The sequence below is a fragment of the Morone saxatilis genome, unplaced genomic scaffold (assembly GCF_004916995.1).
Source record: "Morone saxatilis isolate NCDOM2014 unplaced genomic scaffold, NCSU_SB_2.0 Contig4, whole genome shotgun sequence".
Lineage (NCBI taxonomy): Eukaryota > Metazoa > Chordata > Actinopteri > Moronidae > Morone > Morone saxatilis.
The window spans coordinates 7,024,991-7,048,675 of NW_023339984.1; the positions used below are offsets into that span (position 1 = coordinate 7,024,991).

General features: G+C 39.6%; 1 protein-coding gene across 5 annotated transcripts in view; it reads left to right on the plus strand.

Annotated features, from left to right (window-relative positions):
• The window catches only part of LOC118337909 (collagen alpha-1(XXV) chain), a 144,938-nt gene that overhangs the window by 70,404 nt on the left and 50,849 nt on the right, over window positions 1-23,685 (plus strand). For all 5 annotated transcript variants that reach the window (XR_004797199.1, XR_004797198.1, XM_035675069.1 and 2 more), the window contains exons 3-5: window positions 8,598-8,642; window positions 12,346-12,353; window positions 23,473-23,499. Coding sequence is in view for 3 of the 5 variants with exons in the window: in XM_035675069.1 (XP_035530962.1) it covers window positions 8,598-8,642; window positions 12,346-12,353; window positions 23,473-23,499 (80 nt within the window). In the remaining 2 variants the exon portion in view is untranslated. The remainder of the gene's footprint in view (window positions 1-8,597; window positions 8,643-12,345; window positions 12,354-23,472; window positions 23,500-23,685) is intronic.

Genomic DNA, 23,685 nt, shown 5'->3' on the forward strand with positions numbered 1-23,685 from the left:
GTGTGTGTGTGTGTGTTTGACAAAGAGCTAGTGAAGAGTTGCTTGTTCTGTAATGATTTTCAGTCTCTGAAAGTGTGTGTCTTTGTTTAGGTGTACAACACTACTGCAGGACTGTAACTACTCAATCAATGCAGAGGCTCTCAAATGCAAAACCCGTTACTTTGTCAGCAATTAGTCCAACACTGGGCAAGTCTGTTTTACTGTGGTGGTGCGGGGAGAGAAAGATGAATTTTTAATACCAGTTTCAATCTGCTTGACGCAGTGTTAATGGAGCCTGCAGTGACAGACAAATTCCTCGCATCGTAATGGATTGACTCGTGGTTTAATGAACTGATAGCTGGACAGCCACAGCGCAGGAACCAACAAACACACATACAAAGACACACAGGCACAAAATTGCCGTATTCATCAGGGATTGGTGGAGAAATGAATTAATTTCAAGTTGATAACATCCTCTGACCACTACTGAGTGCACACGCTTTTTTTTTTTTAATCAGTTACTGCTCTCTGCATCATAATAAATGCTGCTTCATGTAATTAGTTTCAGATTCCTGTTGGGTGATGTCTTGGGACTGTCTGACATTAACAAGTGTCCTGTTGGCACTGTGAATTAGTTTTAACTTTAACATAATGATAACAACACTGGCATGGACTCTTGAGTATATCAGAACTTGTGTTTTCATGATGTCTTGTAATTGAAAACTGCAGAACTGCAGTTTCATTAGTTTGTGGAGCAGGCGTCACTGTTCATTACCCCTCATGACTGTTCGTTAGATTTAATTCAGCCCCTAATCAGTGAGATGTCTTGCTTTACGACTGTTGTATAAATCAAACTGTACATTTCCAGCTAACCAATCATCCTCTGAGTAGCAATGTAAACACAAGTCAATCCACATATAACAATGCATTTATTACAAGGAAATACAAAGATGTTCTTTAAAATAAAACTGTGGAATTTGGGAGAGCTGTGTTACATGTACATCCCAAAAATCAACATTTATACTGAGTAGATGCAGTATTCATGTATATGTGTGTGTGTCTGTGTGTCTGTACTATTGAGAATGCTGTACAAGATATTATGTGGCGACAAAATAAGTGGTCCAAAAGAGTACAATGAGTAAATGTAAAAATCAGACACAATGGTCTCTTTTCTGGGCAACAGATTAAATATAATTGTGAAGAATTATTTAGGAAATGGCTATAATCATCATATTTATTCAGGAAATGGTGGCATTGGGGTTAAGTGCAGTTGGAAATAAGGATAATGAAGATATATGCCACAGAATCAGGGAATAATGTGAACTATCCTTTAGAACATTGTTTTTCTAGGTCAAGTTGGGATTCAAATGTGGGTCTTGGGAAAATCGAAATAGGCCTCCGAATTCTTCTGCAGAATTTGGTGTTTATATTGTGTTGCCAAAAACCCTCTAGAGTATGTTATAACGTCAAGTCATAAGTCTTGATTTAACACTATAGGCTAGGAGCTTAGCACTCTTTAAACAGGGTAACAAACTTATACAAGTCTTACAATCCACAACTTATTTTTGGCTTGCAAGAAAAATAATCCAAACAGCATGGCTCCTATTTGAAGGCTGTTAAAGAACCACTGCCGTTAAACAAGGTTGATAATAGGGTTGCTCTTTGAAATGGCTTAACATTACATGCTAACCATGCTGTAGTCTGCTCCTTGTATCGGATTGCATGAATGTGGAAACCTACCTCTAATTTCCAGGAGTTGAACTTCCATTGACACAATGAGAAGCTGAGTTTAAGTGAATCACAAACATACATATATCTCATGTTATTCATTTTGAAAAAAAAAAATCCAGTATAGTTTGTTTCGTGTGTCTTTCGGGTGCTTTTGTAAGAATTTAGGCAACCTTCAGCTGACCTATTTCAAGGTTGTGACAGCCATTAAATAGATTGCATGCTTTTCTCATGGCAAACAAGTACATAAAGCTTAATAGGGTTAAGTGAACCAACTTTAGTCCACCAGTCATGCTAGTAACATTTAAGTACCAGCGTTTAACTTCTTGGAGGCTACTATGGGACTAAAAACTTGTTATTTGAAAAGAAATTCTTTGTTCTGCTTTTTGTCTCTTAATTTCTCTTAAATTGAAAGGGTTTGAGGAAGTTAAGGGGATAGTAGAAGTAGTTAAGAAGGTCAGTTGGAGTACGACAAGGACTTCCTTTCCGGAGCCAGTTTGTATGTCACAAGTTCAAGTGGACTTATTTCTCCCAACAATACCCTAGACCGATGACCTCAAAAGGAGTTTGAAACTGGTGGAGACAGAGTCAAGACCTTCATCCCTTGTACTGTTATCTGTTGACTGCGTTAGATCTTCTCTTGTTTTGAATTGGATGTTTGTTCTGGAAACACACAGATCATTTAACTTTAAAGTTTAACTTTTGCAACACCAACTTTTTTAGTGCATACAGAGGATAATAAACTACAGTAGTGTTTTCTAACCAGGGGTACTTGTATCCCAGGGGGTACATCTGCAGCTGTTTGGTAGGTACATGGAAAGATTGTGGAGTACTTCAACTAGTTAAAAGTAATGAATAAACAGTTCATATCGTTAACTTAACAATAAATAGTTGAAATAGATAGCTAAAAGTAATGTATTAACACCTATAAAAGTATTTGGTAGTAATTGTTGAAATAAATAGTTGAAATGCATAAATGGTTGATATAAATAGCTGTGTTGAGGAAGAGGCACTTGAGTTTCTCTTCTGTCAGGGCTGTGGGGAAACATTGGAACAGTTGGGAACCACTGAGCCTCTGCAAGGGATACACAAATTACAAGCATTTAAAAGCAATTTTCACTCTTGTCTTTTAGGTTTTACAGTAAGCTTTGTAGTTTCTTGAGTAAAATCACAGGGTTGACGGTTTATTCCTTTAAAAAGGTGTACATATTCCATAGTTGTTGTGTTGGCGAGGATCTCTGTGCTAGCTGTTAAATTTTGCAATTCATATTTTGACAACAATACACCTCCCCTTCAAGAGGAAGAGAGCAGTGACATTCACAGATGAGACTGTAAAATTGTGCTTCAATTTCTATTTTTTTCCCTTGGACACTGGACCCAGTGTTCCATGAATTAGCATTTTATGTATTGATTTATTCATTGTCATGCATAGTAATAAGGATCTTGGATCAAAATTGTTGTCCTCTTTGCCAGGCGTTTCCACAAAAATGTACTTGTAAAGTAACAAATGATTGTACAGTAGAAAGCCAGCTTTTGTGCAGCTTTTGTTCCGTTGACCTGGATGCCAAGTGTTGCCAGGTTTAATAAACTCATCCATCCATGTTGTGGGATTAAATGGACTTTATTAAAATCTGTTTTGACTAAATCTCCCTAAATCCTTGGAAAGCTTGTAAAGGCATTGATCATCTGATTTTCAGAAATACTCTGAATATTTCAGTCAACCCAATATACTGCATGTTGCACAGCCTGTCATTTAATTCTGATATTGTCAGTGGTGAAAATTGACACAACCATTTGAAGAGTGGTTTCTAAAAAGATATCGAACTGTTTGGCAACACAATAGTGAAGCAGACATACTTTTATGTCATGACATAACCATTGTCCTACGTTCATACATTTCAAAGTGGGAATTAAAAGCAAAGTATATTTATATAAGGGTAAACAAGAGAAAATTGCTCAGTAAAGCCTTCTCCAAAATGTCTGGAGAACATTTTAAGAACCAAACCATTCAAAGACATTTTTGGCCTTTGGGGTACCTTCTACCCTTGGCATAAAATTTACCATAACTGAACCAAACACCAGCAAAACAATTTTATGTCAGTCTCTGAAAACATTGGCATTGGAAGTATTGTTCCGCTATGACATTTCTCCCAAACATTCATGCTGGACATTGTATTTTTATGACTCATATATAAACAGGTCGGCATGTGGCACTTTTGGAATCCATGGAATAGGCTGATTGTTTACAATTTAGCATGACAGCAAGGGAAAATGGTTTTAAAACTAACCCTGGAAAATGGTAGTAAATCAAACATGAAATTATCTTAACTATTTTCGGCACTGAGTTGATCTCAATTAACAGGTGTTTGTTACAAAACGAGAACACGGCAAGTGTGTTTCGGAGAATCAATACACATTATAAACTGAAAAACAATTTAACATGACACAATACAAACTATATGATTTATAACTCTCACTTGCAGAAATTGATTCACTTTACCCAGGAAGGTGCAATTGGGTTTACTGAGAAGTCTAAAGCCAATTCTCTTCAAACCTGATTTACTTTGGAGGTTGGAGTTGGTACCAAGTTGCTGTTTTTGGCATAAGTTTTATTCTGAGAAATAGCTGTATTACTTTGTGAGAGAAGCATTGAGTGGTCTGATTATGTATATCAAGCTCTAAAACAATGCTGGTATTGTAACTGAGTCAGGCTGGGGCTGGTTCTCTTAAAACTGATTGATTTGGAGGAAAAAGAGAAATAGAAGCAGAGGTGCAGTTCTGTTTGCTGTTCAGGGCCTATCAATATTTTATGGATGATGGGTGGTGGCAAAATTTAATTTTGTCTCAAATGCATGAAATATAAACAACAAGTTCATTATGTCAAGCAATGCGTAACTTTGAAACAATGTTGTAATGAACAACATGAGCAAAAGTATTCAAAAACAATACAGCTATGGCTTCAAAACAGCGTGTTTCCCAATACTGCCAATTACATGGGATTGTTTTCTGCCAAATGGCATTAAAATGACTACTACTATCAATATTTTGGACAAAAACATTCTGTGGGATTATAAAATATCCCATGTTTGACTATTTCTGAAAAAGCAGAAATGAATAAATGCTGGGACTTGAAAGTATTGTGCTGATGGTATCATGCTGCTCTTACAGCAAATTTGGTGCCGTTCACATCACATTCTATTACCATCATATTAACAGATACAATGATGACGTTTGAGAAGTTATATGGTTCAATGTAGTTGAGCAGTGTGTCAGCTTTTATGTGATGATTTAAAAGAAAAAGGAGAATAATCAATGCTCTCATATGAATGACCTTGACTGGTAAAGGCAGTTTGGCAGTTGGACTGGTCAAAATTACAATTTGTGGTTTGTTGTGATATTTGACAGTATCCTATAGTCCATATGTAAATTATGTCATAATATATGTCATTTACAGCTTTGGCTGTAGCCACTGACATTCACTGCTTTCCAACTTTGCATCCAAGTCACTGCATACTTGAAACTCTCCTTCTAACCTGAAAGTTTAAAACAGTGTTGTTCAGCATCTCGTGTCATCTGGTTTTAGCAGTGCTGATCTGTTGAGATTCGACTATGTTGGCAGTCTGTTCATCTAATTATTACAAATATTATATTTGCATTTTTAATATAGTTAAATTTGAGTTGTCACATATTTGTTTTAGTAAGTTTGTTTTAAGTAAACTAAGAATCTACATCCATGCTAATGAGGCTATACTTAGGCACAGCAGTGCTTCTTTGAATTAAATATTAATATCAACAAGCTAACATGTTCACAATGACAATGCTAACGTTCTGATGTTTTGCAGATTATGTTTACCATATTCAGCATCCTAGTTGAGCATGCCAGCATGCTAACATTTGATCATTTGCATTAAACACAAACTTCAGGTGAGGCTGATGGGAATTAATTCATCATTAATTCGTCATTAATTTTGCGTGTATTTGGAAAATTTGAACAAAGTAAAATTTGACTTGATAACACTAGATGAGGAGTGGAGGGATCACCAAAGTTGTTGCAAGTCTGGGGGGACCACATTTCACGACAATGCATCCAATTTCTCTCAACACCACAAATAAATATATGTATGTGGTGGAGGTAGAAGAAAAATAAGGTGATGACCAACAGTCAGTTAGATTCATCATCTGGTTATCGTAAATGTCTGTACAAAGTTTGTTGACAATCCATCTAGTAGTTGTTGAGATATTTCAGTCTGGACCAAAGTGATGGCCGGCCGGCCGACATTCACATTCATAGAGCCATGCCACCAGCACGGCTAAAAGGGAAACCAAACAGCACTTAAATTAATTCCATTTCTCTCTGCTCCTGCATTGTAAAGTGGCTTTCCGCTGCTTACTTTCCAAAATATAAAAGCCACCAAATAACACAATGTAAAAACACAATACACAACACCACAGGGTCCATTTTGTTATGTCTGACCATAAACTTTGTCTGACCAAACATTTGAATGAACATCAAGTTCACTTTGATTTATTTCACTTTCAGACTCCAAAGCTGTTGAAAAGGTTGAAAAGGTTTCAACAGATTGTTCATAGTTGTTGACCCTCATCATGAAATTCCCTGCCACATTTTTTTTTTCTGAAGCCACTGTTCCATGACCGTACTTGGGATGCTGTGAGAAAATAGCAGGCCAATACAATGTTTCTGAGTAAGAATGATGTTTTCCCTTGACAGGCAGCTTAAGATCTCTCAGCACTTCAGGACCCAGTTTGAGCTCATTTCATTTATGACCAAAGGCCTTACAATACGTCACTTTTTTGTCTTAATTGATTAAAAAACATGTGAAAACCTGTTTTGACTGGTACTAATAGACGCTGTTAAGTTATTCTTTCACTTAAGTTTCATAAACTGAAATGTTATAGTGTTTTTGCTGGCATACTTTCTACAAGGTTTTCAATGTTACTGGTAAAGTTGGGTTGTATGGGAATCTCTGCTTACATACTATAATCAGAATGGAAAAATATTGACATGAATATTGTGAATCATGATGATATCTAAATATAATGTAGGGTATTTTGTCTGGATCACCAACTCCCATGTGGGGAGCGTTTTCTCAGCAGCTGTCAAAAATATACCACCGAAATCAGGAGGATGTCGTATCGTTGCACACAATATTCCTCTCAAAGGTGTCAAGTGTCATTTCAAAGTGAGTAATAATGAAGTGACTGCCAAGTGCAGTAAACCCCCTTCTGTTTCTTTTAAAACCTTAAAAAACAAACCTATGAAGAAACCAGGGTTGATGTGAACCATAGTAAAGTGAGAGTCAAACTCCACCTGTGGTTACATACTTTAAACTGAGCCTGGACCCTTTGCTGGCAGCGCCTGACATTATCCTGGAAAATGTCCAAAAGGAGCAGAGTTGGAGGCTGAAGTGGAGCCAAACAGTGGGATCAAATTGAGGACTAAGCATCATACCAAGCGTTGTGCAACATAATTCTTCATTTTGCACCCCAGTAACACATGTGGAGTGGCCTAAATCAGCCAAACACTGCTTAAAGGCTTTGTTCTTTTTTTACTCTTAACTTTGTTAAGTTTTTTTCCCCCTATAGAAGGATGTATTCACAGAGGCACCAGCGTGCAGGAAGGCTGGCAAATACAGAAAGGAAAGTTGATTACCATGACATACTAAAACACAAAGAGAGAGACTTTTGTACAGGCTGGGGGTTGGAGGTCAGATCAGGATATTTAGATTAGTCATTATTGTTGTTTTGTATTTTTAGTCCTGCTGACAAAAGCCCAGTGTCACAAAGTCAGCCCTTGGAGCAACTTTTGACACCCAGGCAATTAATGTCGAGCTGTGTCTGTTCAAAAACCTTCACCAACCCCATTACATTACAGTAATTATCTTGAACCTCTAACATGACAAAATGCTCTTCTTTGGCGGTCTGGGGGTCAAAAGAGTTTTCTAAATGATTTGCATAATAACTCTTCATAGTATTGTTGCTGCCCGAAATTGGATCTGGATATTTTCTGTGATGCAGAACCAGACAGGGAAGATTGTTCCTCTTGGTTACATTGACTTCCAATCATTTTGATCCTGACAGCTCTTTTAATGTTGAGTGGAAAGAGCAATTTTCCTTCCTAGATATTATCCATTCCATTGCGAGTTGACAAGTCCTCTTGAAATGGGGAGAGTTCCCATGTAGTACTGCGTAACCATAAGAGCTCAATGTTTAATTTCCAGCTAGTCTAAACGTCATAGCTTTACTCTTTGACTAAATTGTGAAAGCACACAAGTTTTTGGCAGAGAGCAAACACAGTGCCTGAAAATTGGTTTCCAGCTGCCAACCCCAGTAAAAGGCTGCATGTGTAGCTGGCAGTTAAGGGGTCATTTTGTCAGAGATGCTCCCAATTTCCAGACTGAGAACTACCTGCATACAATACGACCCTGTCAGGTCTTCAACATGTAAAACCTGACAAAGCGTGTAATTGTTTTACTCCTCCAGCTGAGCTTTAGCAGATTGATAGCGTTGACAGGAAAATGGCAAACAGGAAAACACTGTCTAGATAAACAAATTAAAAACCAGGGCATCCGTGCTTAAAGGAAAAACAGAAGAAAGGAAAAAAGATACAGGGATGTCAGCATGAAGTGCACTTTTGTGGCAAGACAGTGTGTGTTTCCTTTTTCCACCTCAGTTTATGTAGAGCCTAAATACTTAATGAACCTTGAGCTATTGAGGTGTTTGTAGTCCAAAGGCAATATTTTTCAGAGGCTCTTCCTCATCCTGCTCAAGGGTGGTTTGACTCTGAGAATACTTGAAGAATATGAAACTTATACAAACAAAAAGACAATCAAATTACTGACTAAAATGTATTATATTCTTCTTTTCTGCAGGACCTCCGGGAAAGCGAGGAAGAAGAGGCCGCAACGGAGAACCTGGTATGTACATTTGTGTGTGTGGCATATGATCACTGAAGTCTTTATCCAGAAACCTTCAAGGAATAGTTCAGTAGGACATCAGCAAATCATACTGCATTTACAATCATGTAAAAGTACACTGTATATCTTTGGAGGCCAAAATAGGTTATAGATGTGTAATTTGTGGCCTGGTGGTTTCGGTGTTCACTTGGATTGTTTCAGCTTCAGTCGCTATAGAAACACTATATTTTCACAGTAAAACTGGGGAGACAGTGCATTTAGAGAAAGTAAAAGTGATGGCCAAACTTGTTGAAGCTGATGACACCCGTGTCTACATTTTGAGACACCCTCCTATGCTGATCCCTAGACATGATGTACTTACATTCAGCTTCAGTGTGTATATAATAGCCCACGCTTACTTAGCCTCCACAAATTCAGCAACAAGTTGTTGTAAGGCGCTCAGGATCTCCGGTCTCCCCTCCCTTCTCCCACACACTCGCTCCTGAGCTGACTTAACAAAGTTGGCCCAGCCGAGCCCTCGAGTATCTAGAAGGGACATGTTGTGCGGCGACACTCCCACAGACGGAAAGTGTCACCACAAATTGAATTCACAGCGAGAACATGTACTTGGCAGTGAGCTGCATCCACACTCTGTTCACCTGATAGTGAAAGTGATAATGAGCTCTGGAGTGTGCCGTCATTCCTGCGTTGAGAGCGCAGCCAACACTTTGGAACAAAAGCACTGCCCTTGTAAAACGAAATTGGAGAGACAGGGCAAAGCAAGGTCCCAATTTTAAGTGAGGCAGTGTAATAAGGGAGCGGTTTAGTTTCGCAGCCTGAGAAACAAACACTGTGTCTATGAGGGGAGAAAAAACACTGCTGGTTTTACCACCACATCCAGCCATTACTTTTTAAAGTCACAGGAATCAAACCAAATCAGTTGAGGTCTGTTATTTGCGTATAAAAGATTCTATTACCTCCTTCAGTTTTTTTGATTTCGCCAAATTCATTTAGATTCCTGTTGTGGCCATGTTCTGCATTTTGAGATCAGGATCAGTGTGGTGTGGCTCTCTGCCTTTGCTTTTTTCTGATTTACATAATACTAAAGTAATCCAGTGTATGATTCTAAAGCCGAGGGAGATGAAAAAATGAGAAATCAAATGACAGATAGACAACAGTTCAATGTTCTGGTTGGCTGCAGATCTGAAATACTGCCAGCCTTTGTTTATGCGGTGCTTAACTTTCCAATAAACATCCACCGTTCCAGCGAATTTCAAATGGTACCATTGTGCAAAGACAGTTTTTTTTTTTTCCTTTCTGCTCAGCCAGAGCAAATGTGAATAGCTTCCTCTTGACAAATCAATTGGAAACAAGCAAGCAATCATACCTATTCACAATGTCTGAACTGGAGTGGCACAGTGGTCTGTTAAGGGTAGACGATAGGGAACAATCGTGATGACAGGCCTGACCATTCTGTACAACAACCCAAATTATAGTACTAAACTAGGCTGAAGTATGTTGTCAAATCAGACATATTTGGCTCAAGTTTGTCTACCTGAAATAGTGACTCACCTAAAAGAGACTGTTTGTTTTATTAATGTCATGAACTATGAGGTTAAGTGGTGTTCACACCAGCTTTTTATCTTCATGTTTACTGCTTATGTGCAACTTCCACAAAAGCATTGATTTTACAAAAGCAATCGTTTAGAAGTCCTTTTCGAATGTCATTTCAAATTTTGGCACTTCATATTTGCATGCAATTATTTCTGCTACAATTACCCTGTGGATATGTTGGCGAGCATAAACAAGTGGAAACAATATTCTGCGTGAAACTCACAGAAGCATTCAAAGCAAATAAATATGATGGCACCATGCATTACTGGAGCCCAGTGTCAAAGTCTGTGTACCCGCTCCGTAGGAGAAAAACTAAAAAAATATTTAGGAGACATTATTTATACGACTGAAAAATGCAGTCCTTGACGAGCACAGGCGTGTTGCATTCTGCACTGTAAGCCTTCTGCAAATCCAATTTCCCTCTTTTAAGTTCTCAACACTGGTGGATGTTGAAGGGAAGCATATTTAATTCATGATTCGCTTTAACCAAAAGTAACTAAGCCGCAGCAAGTTTCCCACAAATTCATGGTGAGGTGTTTTGCAGTTTACTCACCTACAAAGGCAAGGGGAAGCTTTTGCCCAGACTTGGCTGCAACTGACAGAGAGAACAAATAGGAAAAAGACACGGTGATATTTACCTATGCATTAAAAATGAATGGGATACTTCATTAGGATCTCTTGTTTGTTTACCGGTAACATATGGAAAGGAAAAGTGTGGCATGACAGTTTAGGATGAAAAAGTTTTTGTAGCAGTGAAAGCCGCACTCTCAAACTGTTCTAGCAGGTGGTCAATGCTGGAAAGTGTTAGACGTTTTCTTCCCATATTTTCCTTATGTGAATAATCAGTACTTTTACTCAACATCATGCCTTCGCAAAAGGAGGAATTGATGCTCAAATTGTACCAGATGAGCAATTTAACCTTACAGAGCTGCATCAGTGTCAAGTATGAAGAAAAGCAGCTTCTTTGCAACAAATGCCTCACACTGCATGACTTTGTCCAGTGACTTCACAACCTTTACAACCTCTGTGGAGGACATGACTGAAGGTGCCAGTGTGAGAACAGAAAGTGAAGCTCAGGCTGAGTGACTGAATGAAGCTTTGAGATTGGATTATATAACATGTCACAGACAATTTAATTTTACATGGATTATATGCCAGCAAGTAATGTTTTTTTGTCTACCTAAGGCCATCACATGTAATCATTTGAAGGTTTATACCTTTGAGGTGGCTTTTATGTGCTTTGCAACACACTGAACAGTTTTGTCACAGATTTTCTTTGATTTGAACGTAATTGCTAGCTGAAAACTTTGTACTGAGCCATTCGACACAGTGGGATATGTCAAAAAATACACAGTGGTGCAGGTTTATTAAAAGCTAAGTGGTCTACTGTAACTCAACGATCCATAAAACAACGCTACAGAAGTGCAGCCCAGCGAGCCTCAAACACACGGCTCCTTAAATGCTCCAGCTGCTTGAGCGATTTGCACTTTCCCCTGGTCATGAAGAAGAACAGTTCAAGGACATAGGACTTGTAAAGAAAAAAATATCCTTTTTTTTCAGGGTTAAAGCAGCTGGGTACCTGTTTAATAAGAACCTAAAGGCATAAAATGATTTGCAGGGTTCTGGGGAGCCCTGAAGTGCATTGGCACACAGTCCTTTGAGCGGCAGTAATTGGGAAAAAGACGAGTGTCACCTCACAAAAACGTGGGGGAATTTTTTAACAAGCGCGCAACCCCTTGTAGTAGTGAAATTAGAGCCACTTACCAATGTAAAATGTGATCATTAGGGCCGGTGGCCATTGTTGGCCCAAATGCATGGAAAATAGATAGGAATCTGTTGTCACAAAGCTATTGTTCTAGGTAGAAATATAGAAAAACTGGACGGGTTATTCCGAAGTAGAATGTCTGTCTGTTCTGCCAGTGAATGCATCATGGAAGAGATGCATCCTTAGTGTTCCTTCCCAAAGAATTAATTCTCACCAAAACCCTGATTTCCCGTCTTAGTTATTTGGATATGTGGTTTCAGAGGAACATTGATGATCTGAGTCTGTTTGATCGCTGATTGAAAACACATTAACCAAGTTTTTTTTTTTTTTCCCTTTCTCTTTCAGGACCTCCTGTAAGTATGCCTGCTTCCCATCTTCTCCAACTGTGATAGCCACGTGAAGGTAAAAGAAAACATGACTGCATGATTCAGTCCAGCTAATATTTATTCACTGTGTTAAGTCAAGAACAATTTACAAGACAAATTTAAATTGGCATAAAAGGTCACATTACATTTAAAAGATTAAACGTTTTGGGGAATGCACTTACTCACTTTCTTGCTGAGAGTTAGATCAGAAAATTGATACCATCCTCATGTCTGTATGCTAAATTTTAAGGTATAGCCAGCAGCTGGTTAGCTTAGCTTAGCATAAACACAGGAAACGGGGAAACGGATGGCCTGGCTGTGTCCCAAGATAACAAAATATGTCTACCAGCAACTCTAAAGTCTTTTCATCACAGTCACAATTCTCTACTCGTAACCTAGTGGAGACTTTAGGAAGTCATTGTACCTAGCCAGGTAAAAAACAGTAAAACCACAAATTTAAGTTTTTACAGTTTAGTTTTTGTATGAATTAAACAAAAGATATAACATGTTAATTATTGGGGTTATGATTTGCTGATAGGTAGATTTCATTACCGTTGGACAGAGGTTAAGCAGCTGCTTTGGTATACAGACACTGAAATATAGCATATTTCCCAAAATGTTGAACTATTCCTTTAAGTGTGATGCGAAACAAAACAAAAAAGCATAAAACTGTGTTTTTACAGTTGATGTAAAAGACATCTGATTATGACAAATTTGCTACCAGAAATCTCAGTTGTAGCTCACAGTCAGACTGTATTATTAAAATAATCTCTTCATCCCCGCTTTCCCCTAATAGGGACCCTTTTCCCTGTCATTTGGGCGGTCTGGTTTGTAATATCCTTGCTACCAGCCTCCATCCGTGCCAGCTCCCTGTACCCGAACATATTATCTCACCTCATTACACTGCCGGTTGATCACAGATTCACTCCCCTGAACAGATGGAAAACTTCAGAGTTTCCCCAGATGAAGACAAACCCATACATAAGCACCGGGCTTTGTGACAGTTTGCTGTATAACCAGGTCAAGCGGTCACTGTATTTGTGTGCTCTGTTAAAATTATTTATAGTCTAGAGGCAAGTGTGATTGAATAGGTATAATAGCGTGTGCCGACTGAGCCATAAAAGTTGTAAGTTAATCTTCAGTGCCTTCTCACACACTCGCTCCTGGGGTTCTGGGACATAAGTAAGTGCAGGTGGTCTCACTTCTCAGCCTCTCTCGTCAGGCCTTACATCTGACAAATAAACTCATACTGTGAGATGTCTCAGGAGCTGACTGAAGCCCAAGAAGTGCTGTCCCTGAAATGCTGGAAATGCCACTAAATGTACGGGATGACTGCACTACTTTTGGGTGTGACATAAATCCAGTGCATACACAGCAAGTACCTGACAATGTTCCAGTTGTGGCCAGCAAATCACTCTCTGATGAAGTCATTTTGCAGAAGGGGCTGTAAATGTTTGGTAGCGGTCCTAGTCTTAGCTAAGCAACCAGAACCTAAACAAAAAAGGCTATAATTTACAATACATTCCCAAAAAACTAAAGCCTGGATGACTGACTGCATTTCTAAAAACAGAAAAGTCAACTCTGTTTCCGAAATAAAAAAAATCCTGTGCCAGTTTCTTTAAAAAGAGACAGTAGTAAGTGATCTCATGTGGTTTCTCATTTGGTATGCCCACCCGGGGAATGGCAGGGGACACGTCGCTATGAATATTCAACAGCTCCCTCCATAACTCTGGGAATACTGCGTAAATTGTACACAGCCTTGTGTGCCAAACAAACCAACCACTGCTGAAGCCATTACAGATCTCTGTGATTTAATCGTTACCCAGCCGCTGATGAACGGACAGGGACCTGCGGTTGCAGAGACAGAGAGAGAAGAAGAAGAAGAAGAGTCTCCTTAATCAAAACTCATCAGGAGGGATCCTTATTCGCGGCTCATCATCGGCGTTTAGACATGGAAAAGTGATTTGCTTTGTTTTCATTTTCTTTCTCTTTCCACTGCTTGGGCTTTTGTGTCAATTCCGCATTGGATCTGAGGGTCAGTTGTCAAGTGATGTTTAGTTGGATATCTCTTCCCTGTCCTCCAGACAGATTGGAAAAATATTAGGGGAGACATGTTACACATATGGGTCGAGGTGATTTTCAACTCTCCCAGCATTTACAAGAAGGATATTTTGCCGCTTCTTGCCACGGAAACCAGAGTTTTTTTTTGGACTGTACATAAAGGTTAGCAAAGTCTGTGAGATGACAGCTGAGGCAAAAATTATCATGTCTTCGCTTCTCATTTTTTATCTCCTTCCCTCATCTTTCTGCGGCTCTTCAAAGGCGGCCCGTGTCAAAACATCAACCCCAAGCAGCCACCACTGTGTGTGCACACCATTTAGCACCAATCAAGCATAAAACACCATCCCTGAGGCTGCACTCGAGTACCCACTAACACCACCCGCCGACTATACTTTTTGAGCACACACTGTATGCCATACTAAATTAAAATTATACAGACAGAGAAAGAAACTAGCCTGCTTTAAAATCTGGTTAGGAGGAGGGGGAAATATTTGAAAACGATACAATGTTGGAAATATCAGACCCACTTCAGCCCACTAAGCATGCCTCTGCACCACATGGGAGTCTCAAGCCAGGCCAGTTATAGTTCAGCACATGAGCCCTTGCAAGAGCACAGTCATGCTAGAAATGAGGTAAATAAAGCTGGTAGCATCTGTATCTGTGTTTGACAAGTCGTTTTACCACCTCCCTGCTTCATCAGCTGAGATTTTAGAGACGCAGGTTCAGGATGATCTGTCACAACGTATGAATTATGCAGCTGTGCTACAGGGATTAGAGGCAATGTCGGGGTGAAGCAGAGGAGCCCAGGCGTCCTCAACCCTTCATCCTTCATTTGATATGCAGCGCAGCTCCACACCTGTTAATAAAACATATTCTAGCCGGACTTTGATCACTTTTGCCCTACAGAAGTCGAAAAGGTGCCAGGCTATCTGAAGTGAGACTGTAGAGTTGAAGGAGGCCCTGCATGCTCTGATGTTAGTTTACAGTTTTTGCTTTGTTGCATGAGTTTAAAAGAGAAGATGTCCATAACAGTTTCACACGAGAATGTATGTGAAACTGTGCTTCATATCAGAGGGCATGAGCACAAGCACAGAGGCTTTGGGACTGAAGAGCCCAATCGTGAGCTGCAAGTGGATCTATCTGACATGACAGCGTTAATTTGGGCTCATAAGGCCAGTGGTGCTCGAGGAGGCCTACTGTCACTGGATGTGACAACATTAAGAGTTTGACCTTTTAGATGTCAGTGCTCGGCTCATGCTGTGCCCATCAGCAGCACTTGTCTGTCACCAAATGACGAGAGACGGTACCGGGCCAAGCGTGAGGTTTACTCTCAGTAATTTAAAGCAATCAATAAAGTGCACTTTGGCTGGCTGAGCAGACTGAATAGTCACAGGGGGGAACTGACTGTCACTACCTTAGCATGGTAGGAGAATTAGCACAGTATGAATGCGATCCTTGCAGTTTAAGAAAAAGCTTGACAGCTTTTTGATTGAGAGGAATTTTCCTCCAAGTCATAACATTAAATGATGAGAAATAGACCTGCCACGGTGTGGTTCTAATTGAATCAACAGAAGAAGTGAAAGAAATACTTTTCCAACTGGAACATTGTCCCTTATTCAACATTTCATTTCCACGACAAGAATTTTGTGGGTCAGAAATTTGCTTACGCATTGCGCAGAAAAAATTTGGCTTAGGTGTTCGGCTTTTTATGCCTATTTGTTTAAAGCTGTTTAAATGGTTCCCCTCCCCAGGAATGGCGAGACCTTCCCTTACTGAGATTGTGAATCAAAATCTTCTCCATGTTTGATTTATATCTTGACACTATACAAACACAGTCTCTCATTTATAACCAGTCACACCATCACTTTCAGTTTCCTCCGTTCATGGCGTCCCTGTTCCCACAAGAACATCCAACACATAACAACAAGCGCACACACACACACACACACACACACACACACATACTCACAAACACATACACACACATTAAAGTCATTTTATGCTGGCTAATTGTGATACACTGTGGATATGGGAACCAGATGCCATTCCCAAGTCAGTTTTCCAGTGTGGTTTTCCTATCCCTGCCTAACCTCTGCGTCCAGATTCCCCCGACGAGCACCAGCCACTTGTGGTCGTCCGTTCCTGCCCATTCTGCTCTGATTACTCACATCCCTGTCCTCCATTAGTTTCCTGCCTTGAAAAAAAGAAATTACCCCGGGGGCCCACAGTAATATGATTGAGGGCTCCCATGCAGAACTAACAGATGGAGGTGTACATATAGATATATGGTTTTTACTGGATGTCTTTTACTTGTGTTTCAAGGCTTATGTATGTTTGAAATTGAGTAGATTTCACTTTTAATGGTGCCCGCATACTTTTATCTGCAAGTGGCTAAATGCACATTTTGCAGTTGCCTTGCCACTATTTCCACTCTGGCATTGGTGCAGTTGATTATATTTGTGTATGCAGATGGGACATTTCACCTTTTCTGGTTAGAGAGTTCATGGGAAATGTTGCGAGAGAATGTATGCTGCATTATTTTCCTTCAGAATGCAAAAAGAATCACACCTCAAAACATTGCCGGTAGATTGTGATCTTCAAAGGGAGAGTTTAGAAGAAGAGTTATTTGCATTGATGAGAAGACTGATACTACTCTCACTTTTGTATGATAAATGTAAAGCTACAGCCAGCAGCCGGTTAGCTTAGCTTTGCATAAAGACTAGAAGCTGGCAGAAACAGCTAAGCTAAGCTAACTAGCTGCTTGCTGTAGTTCCCATGCAACCATGAGAGTGGTATCAATCTTCTCATCTAACTCTCAGCGAAAAAAAGAGAAGCAAATAAGCACATTTGCTAAAATGTCAAATTATTCCTTTAAGTCAGCCAGGTGAAATGTAATCCAGATTGTTATGGTATCTAGAACTTCTTATGGTTTCAAATGTATGGCAAACCTGATGCATCACTTTCCTGTGTGAAGTGTGTAAGGCAGGGTTTAGTCCTTTCAAACCCTTTACTTTGGCTCTTTTCCTACTTTAGTGGTGAGCAGCACTCCACACCTGCCCCCTCCTCTCTTACTCATTCCCTGTCAACACTGGTGCCTGGAGGATTGCTTTGCTTAACTTCCTGTGTACACACATGTTTATTAATATTGTGTAGCTGTGTGAGAAAACCGAATGCCCGTAAAGAAGAGGTTGTTAAAGCGGTAGTTGTTGGCCTGTGCTCTCAGAGATGCCAGTGCTCCAGGGTGAGATGATTGGATCCATGTGGCCAGCAGTTCGGGGCTACAGCAACTGCTGCCAGCCCTGTTGGCCCAGGTTCTGCAGCGAGGATATGAGCTTCGTCTGATGGATTGATTTTCTGGACCTTGATACATGTAACAGGTCACTGTGATGAAAACTAATACAATCGAGTCCAGGCAGAGGTTACATGCACATCCCCTGTTCCTGACTTTTTGCATAATGCTGGATAAGGTGGATTGCTTCACAAGATTGTACCAGCAGTTTGCAGCCAAACCCTTGGGAATTACTTTGCTCATGTCAACAACAGCTAAAGCTATGGACCTTAGCCAGCCCCTTGCCTTGCGCTTCACAGTAAGGCGAGCACTGTCAAGCTTTCATCCATCATGTTTTTTCTCTGACTAACAGTGGAAATTAATATTTATGTATTTCAATCAATTACACACTTGTTTACACAAACAATCAGATTACACAATTGATGATCACATTATTACATCGCTTTTTGGGCACTAAATCTGTTGCCAAAGTCAGCTCCATATTTAACAACAGCTGAAAACCAACACTGGCTTTGTGAATGTATACAACATGGACAAAATAGGGAATGATGCTACAAGTGGTCAAAAACTCCACAGCATAGTTGTAAGGTTCACCTACTTGCTTTCAACTGCATTTCAAGGATCTTAAAGGATGGCAACAGAATGGATGGCAACTGAGCTTTCTCAACGACAACTTAACAAACTTTATCCCCTGACAAAGATCTTGAGATGGGGTTTTATACTCTCGAAAGAGCAAGAAAGTGGACTTTAAGATTATTTTGTCACATGAATTCCATGCATTTAACTGCCCAGACAAGTCAACCATATGGAAGTTAAATAAGAGTGGAGATAACATACAACCATACCTAATCCCATTGCTGAAAAGAGTTACATACTGTACATATCTCATCTAACCTGTGCAATCTGAGAAGAAACGTATACATTATATCTCTAAATAGATAATTAGGTCTATTAACAGTTCTTAAAACAGTTTTTGATCATTGATCAAATGAAAAGCCACAGAGGCATCTTAGAAGCATATAAATAATTTAGGTAGCATAAAATATGAAAACTAGAGAAACCAGAACATCCACTGTACAGTAGTAACTGGCAAATCAGGATGGAAAATAAATAAATTCTGACACTACTTCCTCCAGACAACCAAAGACAGACCAACACAGAACATGAAACATCTAGTTGTGCAATATGTTCACGTCTTAATAATCAGCATTGCAGGAGCCACATATAAAATGTGCCTTTGTGCCAAGATAATTTTATTGAACATCATTTACTTGTTTCTTGTTATATGAAATGAAGTAACTTACATTGTCAGATTTGAATGGCAATGTTCATGTTGCTTGCGGGTTTGGCCCCAGTTCTCTTTGCCATTTTATATTTCCCTGCAGACCTCTCCATATTTCTTCCACACTGTTTTAAAGGTGGCAGGGGTTTCCACTTTTTTTCATACCAACAGCTCATTCAGGCCGTTGCAGGAGACAGTGGTCATGGTTTGGCTTAGAATGCGAAGCTAGACATGTATCTGTACAGAAAAAAGCTTAATCCTGATCCAGTGGTCCACCATAAACTCGACAGTATCATGCACACAGGATGCTCTGTTACAAATCATCTCATGATGGAAGCCTTACATAAGTTTGCCCAGTGTTAAGCAGCAGAAGATGTGAGGCTTACCCTCAATGTGATGTGTCATTTTCAATAAGTGGATATAGTGCTTCTGCTTTGGGGCAGTTGCATTGTGTTCATCTCCACACATATGAAGGACATATTTGTTATTTTTTAGTCACTTATATGGATTAATCTTTAAAGATTTTTTCTGGCTAATAATTGTTCCTGCTCCTACAGTAACAGTGAAATATTGTGTCTGTACACCAGCACACCTAATTTCCAACCTAATCCAAAGTGCAACACGTATAGAGTAACAGTGTTCTTGTGTAGAAATCTGTTAAAGGACATTTTATGAAATATAGGCCTTTTGACTTCCTTGCTGAGCGTTACATGAGAAAATTGATACATCTCTCTGTATGGTAAATATGAAGCTACAGCCAGCAGCCGCTTAGCTTAGCATCAAGACTGGAAATGGGGGGGACCTCTTAAGCCCACCAATCATCACAACTTATTTGTTGAATTTATACAAAAACCTGCAATTTGGATGGATGCCTTGCAATCTCACACTGACAACTTTAGGTAGTTTCTGTGGCTCACCAAGAAATAGGGTTTTGTTACCTTCAGACAGGGCCAGGCTAGCTGTTTCCCTCTTTTCCAATACCTATGCAAAGCTGAGGTAACCAGCTGCCGGTGGTCACAGGTACCTTACAGACATTTAAGTGTTGTTAATTTTTCATCTAACTCTCAGCAAGAACATGAATTGCTTCCCAAAATGTTCAACTATTCCTTCAAAGAACATTATACATATTTTGCAGATATGCATATGGCCATTCAAGAACCCAGTGTAGTCTGAATATAAAGGTGTAGAAGACGCTAGGGGGTTAATCATGTTCGAGAAAGTAACTTTCAAATGCAAAGTGAGCAAGTTTGATCAAACAGAAGCAGCCTGATGAGCCATGAAGCACCTGCTGGAGGGCTGCTTTTGAAAAAGGAGCCAGAGCAGAAGCTGTAAAAAGATGTGAAAAGCATACACAGGTGCTGATTAGAGACCTTCCTTGGGGCAGACTGAAACCACAAAGCTGCAGAGACTGCTTGACAAATAGACACCTGCTGCAGTTCTACTGTAGTACAGTTTGCTCCTTTGAAATAGTCTTTGCAGGAGAGCTGTTTAATAGTCTCTATAAAAGACCCTCACTGCACTGGCTTAAACCTTTTGGAAAAGCTCCAGTGGGTGCTGTCTGTCCAAGTGATGTGCAAATGATGGGCCGTATAATGAGCAGGTGCAGGCTGTGTAGCAAAATCATTTCCACATGCTTTTACAACCAGATGGAAGAGTAAAATGAAGGATTTTAGGCAAGATATGGTTAGGTGTGTCAAAGCAGCATTCCACTTACACAAATCTACCAGTAAATGCTGCTCATGTATGTGACTGATACAGTTTAACATGCATGATAGGATTATCAAAAAATTATGTTTCAAAACAAAATACTAAAACATTGCTACGAGTCATATGAAGCTTAAATGCCTAATAGCATCACTTAGTTCCCTCATTACTTGGACCTCTGTGTGTACATCTGCAGTTACTTGAGGGGTAAGTAGAAACACTTTGGAGTACCTTAACTAATTTAAGGGGGGGGAAGAAATTTTAATTACAATTTTGATAACTGTAACAATGGAAAAACACACATGTGAAAACTAGTTGGCAAGCAAAGTTAAAAGGATAAAAGGTTGACTACAAGTAATGAATAAATTATTAAAATAGCTAGCTAAAGTAATGGATAAATGAACAGAATAGTTCGCTGAAAGTAACAGATAACAAGTTGAAGTAGTTAGCGGATAAGTAGTTATCGTTAGCTAAAAGTAATGAATGAATGGCTGAAATAAATGGTGGCGGATGGGAACCACTGACTTGGTTAATCCGACCTATTTGTGTGGGATATTTACTAGAAATCACCTGTGACCCCATTTTCCTTATTAATTTCCACACGTACAAATTATAGACATGGCTTATTATGGAAGTTCAGCATGAATGTGATCAAGTTTTACTGTGTTCCTGCACTTATCACAAACCAATCTGGGTTAACTGAAATGCCAGATCATATAAAGCAGAGTTTATTTCTTTCCACAAACATATGATGCCCAGTCATTCAGCCCAGTAATTCAGTGTGCCAACTATTTGTATTTGTCAGTGCCAGATATAATGCATTTAGCAGGCTTGTGCAAAAAAAGCTGCAGTGGGTAGATTTGTGTATTTCTTTGTTGCAGCCATTCTGTGCAGTAACAGCTTGTCAATAGCCTTGTATTGTCCAAAGGCAATTTTCCTTCACAACAAAAAAAGCCTGCACTGATTTTCTTTAGCTGCCTTCCATTTTCAGGAACATACTGGAAACTTATTTAGCCTCTCTGGAATCCTCTACATCATTATAAAAGTAAAAGTCACATTTGATTCCAATATGTTGCCTCTGTTATTCCCCCCCTGGGAACTGCAATCGGAAACAGTGTTTTCATAATGGCGCATTTTGTGTTTACAAGTGTGTTGTGGCTCTTTGTATCGCCAGTCAAGTAAGCAGCAGGTCCAACCTCCTTAGATGCGTGTGTATAAATGCTGCATTTCCCATCAGCTTTTGTCTGGGCTTGTTGAAGCGAACACCGTTGCCTCACATTTAAAAACATTGGACCACTTCAAAAGCTTGCTGTGCAGGTTCACAACCTCATGACCAAGGCAAATTAGGCCTTGTGCAGATGCATTTGGGAACACATGTACTACTATGCATAAACAAAAAGCTACGGATAGTTAACTATGCATCAAAAATAATATCCATAGGCACTGAGCAGGCTACAACTCACTTCCCCCAGAGCAGTGTGGTAGAAATTGGCAGAGGAAAACTGCTGGACTACCTCTGGAGCATTTTAGTTTTAGACTGTGCTGTATGTGCCAGTGCAGTGGAAGCCTGTCTGTGTCTGCAAGCCTGCTATTCTGGGTCACTGGTCACTGGGTCACTGGTCCATGGACTCACAGGGTGAGTCCATGGACCAAACGCGGGTTTCATACTCATGTCATCAATCTATGGATTAGTGTCCAATTCACTGGGTGTCTGATATCTTTAGAAACAAGTCATGTTTGACCAGTATTAGCCTGGAAAAGTAACTACTGCAGTGCTGTTACTAGTGTTGTATTGGTGACAGCTAAACAACTTCTTACCTGAGGCCACATGTGACAGTTAGAGGAGATGCACAATTTCACCAACCTTGGAAGTGACTGTAGAAGTTTCAGATCTGTTCTCAAATATCAACTTCATGTAACAACCAGAACGAAGTACTTTGAACGAATATATTTGACAGATATGTTTTCATGTGCGAAGCGGGTGGTCAGTTACTTCTCTGACACTGATCTAATACTCATTTTTCCTAAGCTCGCTTTTTCCAAAAGTGCGACCTCAGAGGAAGAAAGAGAGCCCAGCACACTGGGCTTCATCCTTCAACTTGAATGTTAAAAATAGTGTTTTTGAGCACAAGCTCATTAGGTTCCAGTGTATGGATGCACACCTCATTGTCAAATCCTTTATTTCACCCATGATCTTTCACAGAGCCCACCCAGGAGCCCTTGCCTGCTGATTGACAGAAGTTGGATGTAAAAACTGCCTCACAAAAACTGCTGTGAAAAAGAAGTGTTCCTCTTGTTCAGGGCACATTTTTTACAATGTGCTTGCCAATGCTTGGTTGGAGATTGCTGGATTTGATCCTCTAAGTAAACATGGACTTGATTTGGGCCCGTTTTTGGTTTTAATTGTATGTTTGAATAAGTCCTGCTGTCTACAATGCATAAGGTACCAGTTCCCACACTGTGACAGGGTATTTTAATCAAATATGAATTTCTGAGATGTCAAAAAAGTTCCCAGTGTTCGTTTCATCAAAATTTGTTCAACTTTTGATGTTGCCATCTCCCTCTTAGTTCACAGTGTTCAAGCCTTGTTAAACAGCTCTGTATGTTTCTTGGCTAACATGATTGGTCACCCTGCTGTTGTTGCAGTGTATTGTCTCTTACCAGATAGTGTGCCGTGGCAACAACATGCTTATAAATAACATACATGGGCCATAATTTGTCATTCTCTTCCTATTTATGGGTTTGAACAATCCTTTTTCTTCTCTTTGTAGGGCCCTCCTGGTCCAAAGGGTGAAAAGGTGAGTCATTTTATATTTTCGTTGATATATTTATTGAAATACGGTTAATCTGCTTAGATATTTTGTTCAGCTGCTTAAAGCAATAGTTTAACCGTTTTGTTAACATGCTTATTTGCTTTTTTGCCAAGAGATAATAAAAAGATTGATACCACTCTCATATGTAAATGCTAAACTAAAGCAAACAGC